The following is a 13407-nucleotide window of genomic DNA, read 5'->3' on the forward strand; positions in this document are numbered from 1 at the left end:
TTTTATTTTTCTCAGCTGCGCTCTGTTTTGTTGCCTTGTCAATCGTGCGGGCCAACGGGGGCCGAGGGACCCCGCGTGAATCTGGAATGAGTCAGGCTGCTTCATTGTCCAGAGCGGTGAAAAGCTGTGGAGGGTTTTAGAGACTCTCCGGAGAGAGCCGAACCTGGATGCTCCAAACTTTTTGTCTGTGAGCAGCATTTTGATTTGGGTTAAAGCTTCAGCCCCCCCCCCCCCCCCCCCCCCCGGGTTGTGTTTTGTTATCTTGTGCTGTGATGTGTTCAGGAGCTGCTTACTATGCAGCATGTGCCTCTGCACTGACATCACACTCAAGGTGGTCTGTTGCAAACAGCACAAGGACGAATATTGTCATCTGTTTGAGTGTTTGAATGGAAGCCTTGAAAAGGTTGCGTGTCTTATGGTTGAAGCACGTTTCTGTTTGTTCAGATTTATTCTAATGGACAGAACAGGAACTCGGGGGGGGGGGGGGGGGGGGGGTGGGGGGAGACAGTGGCGCCACATGCCGGGCTCAAACCCAGACCGCCAACTTGAGGACTGAAGCCTCCATATATAGGGCTGAACTTAACCGCTAGGCCCTCTGCGCCGATCTTGACTCCTCATCGTCCCATGATAGTGATTAAAATGGATTAGTTTTTTTCTAAATATACAGTAATGAGAAAACCAGCATGATGTGTCCCCGGAGGATTTCAGCATGTTCACGTCTTCTTTTACATTCAGCGTCTGAATCGAGATCACACTGTAAAAGTTGTGTTTTGTGTTCCTGCGATGGTTGAATGTTTAGAGGACAACGAGACAAAACAGAGGAATCCAATTTAGTTCCTGCAAAGAGTCGCTGTATACTCTAAATATGGAGACTAAGCGAAACAACTGTCCTGCGTGCAGTGTGTTTGATCGAACTGCTGAAAATAGATGGATCTAAAAATAGAATCTGGTTTTTATCTGCAAAGGCAGAAACACTTTAAAGCTTACTGTTCAGATTCAGTTCAGTTCCCGTATCGGCGCTCCGTGATTTCTAACTCCATCCCTACCCCCATAGTCACAGAATGACCTTGATGCCAAAAGATGTGTGTGTGTGTGTGTGTGTGTGTGTGTGTGTGTGTGTGTGTGTGTGAGATACAGATCTCCTCTCTGCCTGTTTGTGACAAATGAAAGCTCGACCACCGGCGTCGCTCCTCGGGCTCCAGCTCGAGGAATGACTCCACTTTACTCCGGCGCTTCATTCATTTTTTTTTTTTTTTTTTTTTGCACGCCGTCTCCACTTCCACAGTTTGAGCCATCATCCATCTGCAACTCCTGCTGCCATGGCAACCCACACCTCCTCAGTCAGTGACGGGAGAAAAGCATGCTGGGTAATCTGACCTCACCTGGAACATTTCTCCGCGGGGAATTTTTTTTTCTTTCTTTTTTTTTTTGTCCTTGAACCTTTTTTTTTTTTTTTTTTTTTTCCTGTAATTCTTTTTCCAAACATGAACTGAATTAAACATTTGATGCATCGCAGCTCTATAAAATCCAAGGTTGCGTTCTGCACGATGCTCTTAAAGTGCATTACGAGCCTCTCGCTCAGTGATATTACAGGATATATCACCCTCTGCTTTGCCTGCTGCCTCTGCAGCGCTCGAGGGTTTTATCACCAGGCCGCACTCAAACAGCAAATGTGCAATAAATCAGAAAGTCTGTTATCTCCTGCTGCTTGTTTGGACATGTTAAACACATATTATTGACGTCTTAACTGGATATTTAGACAGTTTATATTTTGAGATGAGGGATTGTGTTTCTGTGGGGGGATTTTTCTGGGCGGAGTTTATTGTAGTTTATTGCGTACGACATGGCGTGTCAGTGTGCGATGACTGACCGTGTGAATCGTACGTGTTAGTTAGCGCCTGTGTGTGCGCGCGCTTGTTTCATGCAGCATTTCTATTGGTTCGTTGGTCAACGTCGGTCGTGGAAGCGTTCACATCTTCGGATAATCGTTCGAGATTTCTGACGCGGTTGGATGTTTGTCACAGGCCGTCTTTGGTCGCTACACCTCGAGGTCATCCACGATTCTGTCAGACGTTTTACAGAAAGGTGAACTTCATGTTTTCTATCTCAGCATCTTAATCATCAACAGGTGCAGAGTGAAACAGCTCCGGCTCATGTGATCTCTCTCCTCGTCCTTTTTAAGCTTGTTCCTCTCTGACGTCGTGTCGCCTCAGAAAGAGGAAAAACAAAGAGAGCTGAGTCATTGTACCAGAGAGCGCTCTGTAATCACACTCTGTGTCGCTCCAGCTCCCTTTCTAAATCTCTCAGCGCACAGACCCCTTTCACACATCCATTATCTTTCCCACTTTTATCATCTCTCCTCCGACTGCTGCTGTATTCATAATCGCCGTCTCCTCGCCGTGCCTCCTCCTCGCCGTGCCTCCTCCTCCCTCTCTTTTCTCTGCGCCAGTGGGAATCCCGGGTGTGACGACGACAGAAGCAGATGCTGCAGCAAAGTACCGACTCAGACTGAGCTTTTGTTTCCTGACGCTGTAAACTACCCTTGATGTGTTGGAAAGAAGACCAAAAAAAATCTGCAGAGAGGAAAGAAAAAAGGCGTCGGAGTCAGTTCGGAGAGACGAGACAGATCGAGGACCTTTGTAAATGATTGTGGGAAAGTCTAGATTTTGTCCACCCCGTGCGTTATTTGTCGACTGCTTTGATTTCGTTCTTTTTCCAAAACACTCACCATGTGTTTCCGAGCCTCTCCCTTCCTCAGCTGTGACCCCCATCACACAAACCTCAGCCCAACACGAACAGCTGACCTTCTCCTTTCCTCACATGTTCGAGTACACAGAAAGACGAGGATACTGTTGATAGTAAATGAAACACTTTTAAAGCCTTTAACTGGGACGTGTTATGGTTTAAAAAGCTCAGCACATCACTCATTATATCCTCCTTGAACCAAATCTGAACATTGATGTCCCATTTCTGTCTCCATTCCTCGACTTTACTTGTTTTTTCTTCTCAAAACTAAACATCTGCATGACCATATTGTATCCTGTCTGGTTTGTTTTTTTGTTTTTTTCAAACGTGCATTCTCCTGCCTGCCTGAATTTCCCTCGGGATCAATAAAGTATCTATCTATCTATCTATCTATCTATCTATCTATCTATCTATCTATCTTCTCTACCTGCTGATAAATACAGGAAGTGAATGTCATCCAGCGTACAGTCTGTTCCTAATGGAAGCCATCATGGTATAAATGCATCCAGCAGCATTGCAGGTACTCTAATCTACAGCTGATGGTACGTTCATTTCCCCCAGGGAGAAGTGTCCAGTCTTCCCTCCTGCTTGGTAATCGAGGACATGACAGTTCAAACTCACATCTGCTCGTCATGTCGACCTTATTATACTTCATTCTGCAGGTACGGCCGTGATTATAATACATGCAGGAGTGTGAGGTCACGACAGGTCAGCAAGCATTGTGTGAATGTTCATTCGTCTGGTTGGAATAAAAACTCCTTCTAGCAGCGGAGGAGTTTATTTTCTTTTGTTAAAGTCGAAGTGAAAATGTCGGTTTGGGTTGAAGAAGAGGATTTAGCTAATGTTAGGGTGATTCTCAAAGTGGCGTTTTATGACAAAGGGGGCGGGGCAAGGCTTGATGAAACAATGCGCACAGTTCTGCACGGTCACTGGACACTTTAGTAAGAGAGCCTCAGAGTATATTAGACCAACTGAGGAAACCACTAGAAGACACTGCAGCCTGTTGACGTAGAAATCTTAAAGTGAACTATCATCAAATATTTATCGTCAAGGATGCTCATCTTCAGAGAGTTTTAAAACATCTGTTGTTATCTTAAATCTTAAAAAATGAAAGTTTAATGTATCACTGAACTGCTTCCTCTTTAAAAGTGGCGTGTTAGATTCACTGTTATCATGTGTCACATGTACAGAGGCCTCCAGGCAGGCGGCCCAGGTTCGAGTCTGACCTGTTGCTTCTTACCTGCATGTCATTCACCACTCTCTCTCCCCTCTCACTCTATCTACTGTAAGAGGTCTAAATAAACATCAACCGTAATAAACTGACGTGTTCGTCCTAAATTGAGATTCTGGACTTTTTGCAGTTTCAGATAAAATCTAAAAATGCAGGAAGTTGTTCAGCTATGGGCTTAACTGGCAGTGTGTTTAGTATATGTTCAGAAATGTTGATGTATTCATGGTGAGGGGTGGGAGGGCGTGAAAATAGTTTGGACTGCCAAAGAAGGGCCCGGCAAAAAAAAAAAGTTTGGGAAACACTAAAGGACCTGATTTGGCCGTCTTCAATGAGAAGTAGTCAATGCAGTGTCCTCGTGAGGACAGCTGTGTGTGTGTGTGTGTGTGTGTGTGTGTGTGTGTATTATATAGACTTTGTCTGACACAAACACTCACGAGGACCAGTATTCATTTTGGGTAATAAAAAAAAAAAAACCTGGATTACAAGAAAAAAAATCATTTCTATGGTTTTTCTTATAATTCCAGTTTTTTTGTTCCAATCGCTTCAATCAGAAAAGGACTGTGTGGGTGTTTGTTTGTGTCATAGACTGGTATGATCACTTACCTGGAACAGTCTTTCTTCTTGGGAAGGTTTGATGAGGAAATAGATCTGATTAAAAGTACGCCATTTAGTTTCAACATTTTGTGTGCTATTCAATTCAAATCAAATCAAATCAAATCATTTATTTCAAACCCTAAAACAGACACAACAACAACAACAACAACAACAAGGTTTGAAAGGGGGATGGCTGAAGCACAAGAAACACAAAATCACTAAAAGTAGAAGACGTCATTAAAATGGAAAGACTCTGCAGAAGTACAAGAACGTCCTTTATTTATAAAAGCACAGCTCTTGAGTAAATGTGCTGAATTAGATTTAACTACAGGTGTTTGTGAAGAAAGACATGAAACAGGCTCTCTGTGGATCTTTTTCTCTGCAGTCTCAGTAAAAGTTGAACATTTGTAGGCGATGAGAGAAATAGTGAAAGGACCAGATAGTCAGGTCTCATTCTTCAACCTCTCCCCCCCTCCTCCTCCGTCCCTCCCTCCCTCCCTCCCTCCTTCCTTCCCTCTGTCGCTCCTCTTTCTCCACATCATTGTCGCCGGGCCACTGCCGAAAAGACGGTGGTTTCCCTCCCGTTAGCAGAGGGGATGTGGAGGAAAAAGCTGCAAATCAGCAGGACTAGATCCTCACGCAGGAACAGCTCGGTTCAGTAAGTCCAACACGGTTTCAGGGGAGAGTCCACGGCCTCTTTTAATTCTCACTAAATGGTCGAAAAGTTTTGTGTGTTTGTGAGGAAAAAGAAGCGTTGTGTGAGGTGAGGAAGAGATATCTTTTAACCATCCTGGATGTTAGCCAACAAAAGTCTATTTAAGTTATTTTTTATGACCAATTCCTTGAAGGACAACGTGGTATTTGTTGTTGTGAAGTAAAATTACAGCTTCATGAGCGAGCAGAAGAACAGTTTGTGACATGCGACGTTTCTTACCTGTCAAACTGGAGGTTTTTTACCTTCAGGGCTGAAAAACTTTACTGCAGGTGATTCGGTCTGACCTGTCGATCCACTCGACTGTGTTATATGTTTTTTTTTCTTGAAGATGAGAGAAGATACCTGAGTGTTAATTTTAATAAGAAATGCATCAACAGGTAGGAAGAAAGGGAGTTAAATTATTGCATCAGAGCGACTAAACAAGCGAGTGGGGGAGGGGGTCAGAAGAAGTGTAAGCTGCAGGGCTCTAATACAGATTGTGCACATGTTGAAGCTCACAGTGTGTTTATGCTAATGTTGCTTTCAGGCTCTAACATCAGTGGTTGGAAACGATGAGTAACACAGCCAACAAAAGAAGTTTGAGTTTGTGTCAGAAACACAAATCCATAGTTGTGTTTCACTCTTCCGTTAGTGAGGATTCACTGAACTCTCTCATGATTTATTTTACAAACTGAGACTGGAGACAAATAATGAGTGAAAAGGATTCCTGCTAACCCGCCTGTCAGCGTGCTTCGGCCTTTTAATGTTCTTTTCTCTGAAGAAGGGGGGCTGTTGTTGTTGGGCTCGCTGTTTGCTGTCGCTCTGGTTTTATGTTTTCGGTAAAGCCTCGTTGTAACTGAATGTTTTTTCAGATTTTCATTTTTATGTTATTTCATCAGTTTTCTTTGACGATAAAAACCTCGGTCCAGTGTGACACCTGTTCGCACGTTAAGCGATGCTGTATTTTGATGACATTGACTTGAGCGTTTGGACACACTTTTTTTTTTTTTTTAAAGATTTATTTTGGCCTTTTTTTGCCTTTATTGATAGAGAGAGGAAAGTGGATATTGGGGAGAGACATGCGGGAGATGGGCCACAGGCCGCCCGCGCGAGTAGCATAGCCTCGCTACATGGGACGCGCGCTGCCGCTGCGCCACCAGCGCCCCCCCTGGACACACATTTTAACAACATTTGTGACGTTATATTGACAAAAAGTTAGCTAAATGAGTTACCTTTTATGAGGCAGGACGGCTGAAGAGAGAGCGAGGGATGACCTTCAGCGAAGGGACAAGGTCGGATTTGAACCCTCGGCCGCTGCAGCGAGGACTATAACCTCTGTGCACGAGACACACATAACCACGAAGACACAAAGTGGCGTTCTTAATGACAAGTTTTGTTTTCATAGAATCTTTTGTAAATTGTATTTTAATTTTTTATCCTTTCTATGAATGAGAACAATGAAAAATGGCCGACGCGTACACTCTCTCCTTCATTATGGCTTTCACCGTGCATCGTTGGCTTTTGGTTTGTCTTTGTGATTTGTCTTAATCTTGATTTAATGAACGAGGAAGTCTTCAACAGCAGATGAATTCTTTTCTTCTGTTCTTGTATTATTTCGATCGTGTTGTTTCCCTCTCACCTCAGATCAGAATAAATGTTCTCTAAAGGCCACGACACTGCAGGCGGCATCCTTCTCCGGAGAACATCTTGTACTTTATTATTAACCTTCAGTTCCCTGCAGCCTTTCGTGTTCTAACGTCCGCATTGATTTGATTCAAACTGTCAATCGTCACATCGGCTTTCACACCTCGCTCTCTCTCTCTCTGCTGGCCTTCAGGTCCAGATCCGACCCTGAGTCGATATCTGTGAAGTGATTTTTTTTACGAAAGGATGCCTGGAGGAGCTGATGAGCTTATTTCTCGGAAGAAAAAAAATTGATCAGTTGTAACAAAAATGTCAAATAAATTAAGGTTTTACATGATGAGGGATTGAGCTGTTAGAAAAGATTAAATCCCATAAGATGAAAAAAAAAAAAGTCGGAAAATCCTGATTTGATTCCTGAAACGACTCCATTATTGTCCGCCTGTTATATATATATACTCCTCATGTGGGCGTGTGTGTAAATCTGCTGCTGAAAATAGTCCCCAACAAAGGAATGATTCCCTCTATTTTCAGAAACATTCCCATTTTGAGCAAATCTCCTGAGACGAGCAAAATGAACAGCGAGTAAATGTTCCAGTGACCTTGTGTGTATCCTAAACCTGATTCCTCTGACTCCTCAATGTCACAGAACTCAATCATCGTCCCAAAGTTAAACACTCACTGCTCAGTCAAACGGGAGTATTGAAGGCAGGGTTGGTCATTTTCTCCAGATCCATCTTTTAAAGACAGAAATGATAAGGCTGTAAAAACAGGCTGCTGCTGCTGCACTTTAATTCCTTCTATACAAGTTAAAGTGGATAGATTTAAATACAATAATACTCACTGTCTGCTTACAGTGAGTGATGGACTGTGAAGTGCATCATAAAGTAAACAATGCTGAGTAAAAAAAAAAAAGGGACAGTCTTCTGAGCAAGATCAGATTTCAAAATAAAATTGAGATCGTCAATAAGTGGCAGTTTTAGTTAAGAGTTATGTCATCTAATGATTCCCTTTCAACACTAACAGCCTCTTTTCTGTCTTCTCTTCTTTTTGTCTTGCAGAGCTGAAAAAACAGAAGTATTAAGTGAAGACCTACTACAGGTAATGATTCATCTTCATTCTCACTGTCTGCTGTCGGCCTTCACACTGCATGAAATGACTCTTTTATAAATGGCTCTCTGAAATGCCTTCAGGCGACGTTGATGAACTTCTCAGTGAGACAAAAGCCTGAACGCCGCCGCCGCCGCCGCTGATAGTTTTTGGTTGCAGCGCGTTAATTGATCTGAATTATATTTCCTTTTTCTGTGGCTGTGAAATTTTATGATGTTGATAAATTGGTTTTCACACCTCCGTTACATCTTTTGGGTGATTTTGCCTTAAACACACGGCGCTAAAACAAGTACAGACTTCACAGAGGGAAGAACAAGTTAACTTTCGTATCTTACCAACAATAAGCGTCGATGAGAAACACTCTGAGACTAAGGTCACTTTCACTTATAAAGTTTGGTGGACGTTTTTATTGATCCTGAGGGAAATTCAAGACATCCCATAGTATACAAGACCTGCAGGACACAAGACACCCCCCCCCCCACCACCACCACCTCGTACATAGACTCTCTGGGGATCAGCCCTCCCCTGGAAGCCCTGCAGCGTTTGGACCCCCCAGGAAGGCCCCCCCCCCCTCCCTTTATAATATACTGAAGGAAGGGGGTGCAGCGGTTGTTTATAATGTTGTTTGTTGTTTTTGTAAGATGCTCCGGAAGCCCCGCCCTCTTTTAGAACATTCAGCCAATCAGAAGTCAGTGGAATGTTGGGCTGCTGTGACGCTTTGATCCTTTTAAGATTCGAGAACTTCGCTCTAAGTTATGAGTCATCAAATCTTCGCCTGAGATTCATTCCGGCTTCACTGAGCACACAGACAAGACGTGTTTTGCACCTGAGAAGAATCGACTACATTATCGACTTTCAGCATTTTAAACAGTCACGTGAAAGAAAACTCGTATCGACTGCAGCCTGCGAACAATTCAGAACATCTAAAAAAATTCTGCTTTGGACAACTTGAAGTCTGCAATAAGAAAGAGACATGGATTCTAGACAGGAATCAGGAAACCAGGCTGACTCTGCTGCCCATCAGAGCACTCAGTGTCCTCCTGATGAGGCACGTTACCTGAAGGAAGCCCTTCAAGGCGCTAACAATCAGATTTTCAACCTTCATGGTCAGATGTACGATGACCATGTTTCTTGGGAACAACAAAGGCTGAATCTGTGCCACAAGGTTCACAATGGACGGTACAGAGCCAACCGGCTGCACGACCTCATGGGCATCAGGGAAACTGAATTCAAGGATGAACTTCAGAGGCGCATCCAGACCATCTCCAAACAAGAGCTGGAGATCTCCCGCCTCAACACCAGTCTGAAGTTGAAGGATGTGGAGATTGAGGCTGCCAAACGCTTCAACAAGGAGCAGATGGAGAAGAAAGAGGCACAGTTGGAGGCAGAGAGGCAGATCAACTCTCAGCTCAGAGATCAGATTTTTAAGGCATCTCTGGAGAGCCAAAAGACTGTGTCTCTGCAGAAGGACACCCAGATGAGGCTGGACCACGCGACGCAGCAGGTCCAGCAGAGAGACGACTTCATCCAGGCTCTCAGGAAGGAGAAGGAAGGTCTTTCTGAGAGACTCTTAGAGACCTCCGCCCAGCTTAAGAAGCAAGAAAATGAATCCTTCCCAAAAGATCCCCAGGAGGAGAAATTCAAGGCTCTGCAAGAAAAGTTCACGAAGGAGATGGAGGAGAAAGAAAAGATCTGGACCTCCAAAATGAAGAAAGTAGAGCAGGAGAAGTCAGGGCTGGTCGAGGAGAACCAGAAGCTGTTTATTAGTGTGGAAGAGTTGGAGAAGGAAAACAAAGTTCTCATCAAGACAACAGAGACCTTAACAACAAACGCTGAGAAACAGGCTGGTGAAGAACGCACCTTGATCACCAGAGTTCAGGAGGTGGAGACAGAAAACGAAGAACTGGTCAACAAAGAAAAGAGAATCGAAGAGATGGAGAGGGAGACCAAAGAACTTCAGCTCCATCTCAACAAAAAGAAGAAGAAGAAAGGCTTCTCGTCCAAGAGCGTTAAAGGAAAAACAGAGGAAGAAAAAGAAAAAGAAGAAATGGAAAGGAAACAAAGAGAGGAGGATGAACAGAAGAAGAAAGAACAGAAGAAGAGAGACAAAAAGCAGAAGACTAGGAAAAGAAGTGTCTGGAATTTCTGGTCGAAAAGAGAAAAGAAAGAGGCGGAGGAGGCTCCTTGTAGCCTGTGAGGCACCTCCTTCGTTTCCTTCTTCCTCCCTCCTCAATCATCTCCTTCCTCTCTTTATCCTTTCATCCATCCCATCTCCCGCCCGCCGAGGTTTTCTCTGGGTCCTCCAGTTTTCCTCACAAATAATGAAGACATGAGCAAAATGTTAAACCTATTTCTGCATGTGTCTGCTGTTCAAATGAAAGACTACACAATAAAATAAATTGAACACCTTACATATGAGTCTTTATCAGATGTATTTGATGGTAAGTATTTTGAGTTTCATGTTAATACTCTAAAAAATATCCCTAAAAAATGGATATGAACAACGTGTGATACCTTTCATTTAAACTATAAAACATCATTAAAGTCCATTTTAAAACTCTCATATAGCGTTACAATGGCTGCCTAAACCAAACGTGGGCAAAGTTTCAGATCAGGAGGTGAAAATATGTCGGAGTAATCCCAGGATCAGTCTGCAGAGGGCGCTGAACGGTAACGCCTCGTACATAGACTCTTTGGGGATCAGCCCTCCCCTGGAAGCCCTGCAGCGTTTGGACCCCCCAGGAAGGCCCCCCCCCCCCTCCCTTTATAATATACTGAAGGAAGGGGGGGCAGCGGTTGTTTATAATGTTGTTTGTTGTTTTTGTAAGATGCTCCGGAAGCCCCGCCCTCTTTTAGAACATTCAGCCAATCAGAAGTCAGCGGAATGTTGGGCTGCTGTGACGCTTTGATCCTTTTAAGATTCGAGAACTTCGCTCTAAGTTATGAGTCATCAAATCTCCGCCTGAGATTCATTCCGGCTTCACTGAGCACACAGACAAGACGTGTTTTGCACCTGAGAAGAATCGACTACATTATCGACTTTCAGCATTTTAAACAGTCACGTGAAAGAAAACTCGTATCGACTGCAGCCTGCGAACAACTCAGAACATCTAAAAAAATTCTGCTTTGGACAACTTGAAGTCTGCAATAAGAAAGAGACATGGATTCTAGACAGGAATCAGGAAACCAGGCTGACTCTGCTGCCCATCAGAGCACTCAGTGTCCTCCTGATGAGGCACGTTACCTGAAGGAAGCCCTTCAAGGCGCTAACAATCAGATTTTCAACCTTCATGGTCAGATGTACGATGACCATGTTTCTTGGGAACAACAAAGGCTGAATCTGTGCCACAAGGTTCACAATGGACGGTACAGAGCCAACCGGCTGCACGACCTCATGGGCATCAGGGAAACTGAATTCAAGGATGAACTTCAGAGGCGCATCCAGACCATCTCCAAACAAGAGCTGGAGATCTCCCGCCTCAACACCAGTCTGAAGTTGAAGGATGTGGAGATTGAGGCTGCCAAACGCTTCAACAAGGAGCAGATGGAGAAGAAAGAGGCACAGTTGGAGGCAGAGAGGCAGATCAACTCTCAGCTCAGAGATCAGATTTTTAAGGCATCTCTGGAGAGCCAAAAGACTGTGTCTCTGCAGAAGGACACCCAGATGAGGCTGGACCACGCGACGCAGCAGGTCCAGCAGAGAGACGACTTCATCCAGGCTCTCAGGAAGGAGAAGGAAGGTCTTTCTGAGAGACTCTTAGAGACCTCCGCCCAGCTTAAGAAGCAAGAAAATGAATCCTTCCAAAAAGATCCCCAGGAGGAGAAATTCAAGGCTCTGCAAGAAAAGTTCACGAAGGAGATGGAGGAGAAAGAAAAGATCTGGACCTCCAAAATGAAGAAAGTAGAGCAGGAGAAGTCAGGGCTGGTCGAGGAGAACCAGAAGCTGTTTATTAGTGTGGAAGAGTTGGAGAAGGAAAACAAAGTTCTCATCAAGACAACAGAGACCTTAACAACAAACGCTGAGAAACAGGCTGGTGAAGAACGCACCTTGATCACCAGAGTTCAGGAGGTGGAGACAGAAAACGAAGAACTGGTCAACAAAGAAAAGAGAATCGAAGAGATGGAGAGGGAGACCAAAGAACTTCAGCTCCATCTCAACAAAAAGAAGAAGAAGAAAGGCTTCTCGTCCAAGAGCGTTAAAGGAAAAACAGAGGAAGAAAAAGAAAAAGAAGAAATGGAAAGGAAACAAAGAGAGGAGGATGAACAGAAGAAGAAAGAACAGAAGAAGAGAGACAAAAAGCAGAAGACTAGGAAAAGAAGTGTCTGGAATTTCTGGTCGAAAAGAGAAAAGAAAGAGGCGGAGGAGGCTCCTTGTAGCCTGTGAGGCACCTCCTTCGTTTCCTTCTTCCTCCCTCCTCAATCATCTCCTTCCTCTCTTTATCCTTTCATCCATCCCATCTCCCGCCCGCCGAGGTTTTCTCTGGGTCCTCCAGTTTTCCTCACAAATAATAAAGACATGAGCAAAATGTTAAACCTATTTCTGCATGTGTCTGCTGTTCAAATGAAAGACTACACAATAAAATAAATTGAACACCTTACATATGAGTCTTTATCAGATATATTTGATGGTAAGTATTTTGAGTTTCATGTTAATACTCTAAAAAATATCCCTAAAAAATGGATATGAACAATGTGTGCTACCTTTCATTTAAACTATAAAACATCATTAAAGTCCATTTTAAAACTCTCATATAGCGTTACAATGGCTGCCTAAACCAAACGTGGGCAAAGTTTCAGATCAGGAGGTGAAAATATGTCGGAGTAATCCCAGGATCAGTCTGCAGAGGGCGCTGAACGGTAACGCCTCGTACATAGACTCTTTGGGACTCAGCCCTCCCCTGGAAGCCCTGCAGCGTTTGGACCCCCCAGGAAGGCCCCCCCTTTATAATATACTGAAGGAAGGGGGGGCAGCGGTTGTTTATAATGTTGTTTGTTGTTTTTGTAAGATGCTCCGGAAGCCCCGCCCTCTTTTAGAACATTCAGCCAATCAGAAGTCAGTGGAATGTTGGGCTGCTGTGACGCTTTGATCCTTTTAAGATTCGAGAACTTCGCTCTAAGTTATGAGTCATCAAATCTCCGCCTGAGATTCATTCCGGCTTCACTGAGCACACAGACAAGACGTGTTTTGCACCTGAGAAGAATCGACTACATTATCGACTTTCAGCATTTTAAACAGTCACGTGAAAGAAAACTCGTATCGACTGCAGCCTGCGAACAACTCAGAACATCTAGAAAAATTCTGCTTTGGACAACTTGAAGTCTGCAATAAGAAAGAGACATGGATTCTAGACAGGAATCAGGAAACCAGGCTGACTCTGCTGCCCATCAGAGC

General features: G+C 44.0%; 1 protein-coding gene across 6 annotated transcripts in view; it reads left to right on the forward strand.

Annotated features, from left to right (window-relative positions):
* LOC306817383 (rho GTPase-activating protein 44-like) overlaps positions 1-13407 on the forward strand; it is a gene marked incomplete at its 3' end in the record, with an annotated part of 75877 nt that overhangs the window by 21266 nt on the left and 41204 nt on the right. For 3 of the 6 annotated variants that reach the window (XM_079334198.1, XM_079334200.1, XM_079334202.1), the window contains exons 1-2: positions 5097-5228; positions 7967-8006. In XM_079334198.1, the coding sequence (XP_079190324.1) occupies positions 5167-5228; positions 7967-8006 (102 nt within the window). In that variant the 5' untranslated portion in view covers positions 5097-5166. Of the gene's footprint in view, positions 1-5096; positions 5229-7966; positions 8007-13407 lie in introns of those variants that run through there. The other 3 variants (XM_079334197.1, XM_079334199.1, XM_079334201.1) reach the window with 1 other exon arrangement.

This window comes from Symphodus melops (genome assembly GCF_947650265.1).
Source record: "Symphodus melops genome assembly, chromosome: 21".
In the NCBI taxonomy this organism is placed as follows: Eukaryota; Metazoa; Chordata; class Actinopteri; order Labriformes; family Labridae; genus Symphodus; species Symphodus melops.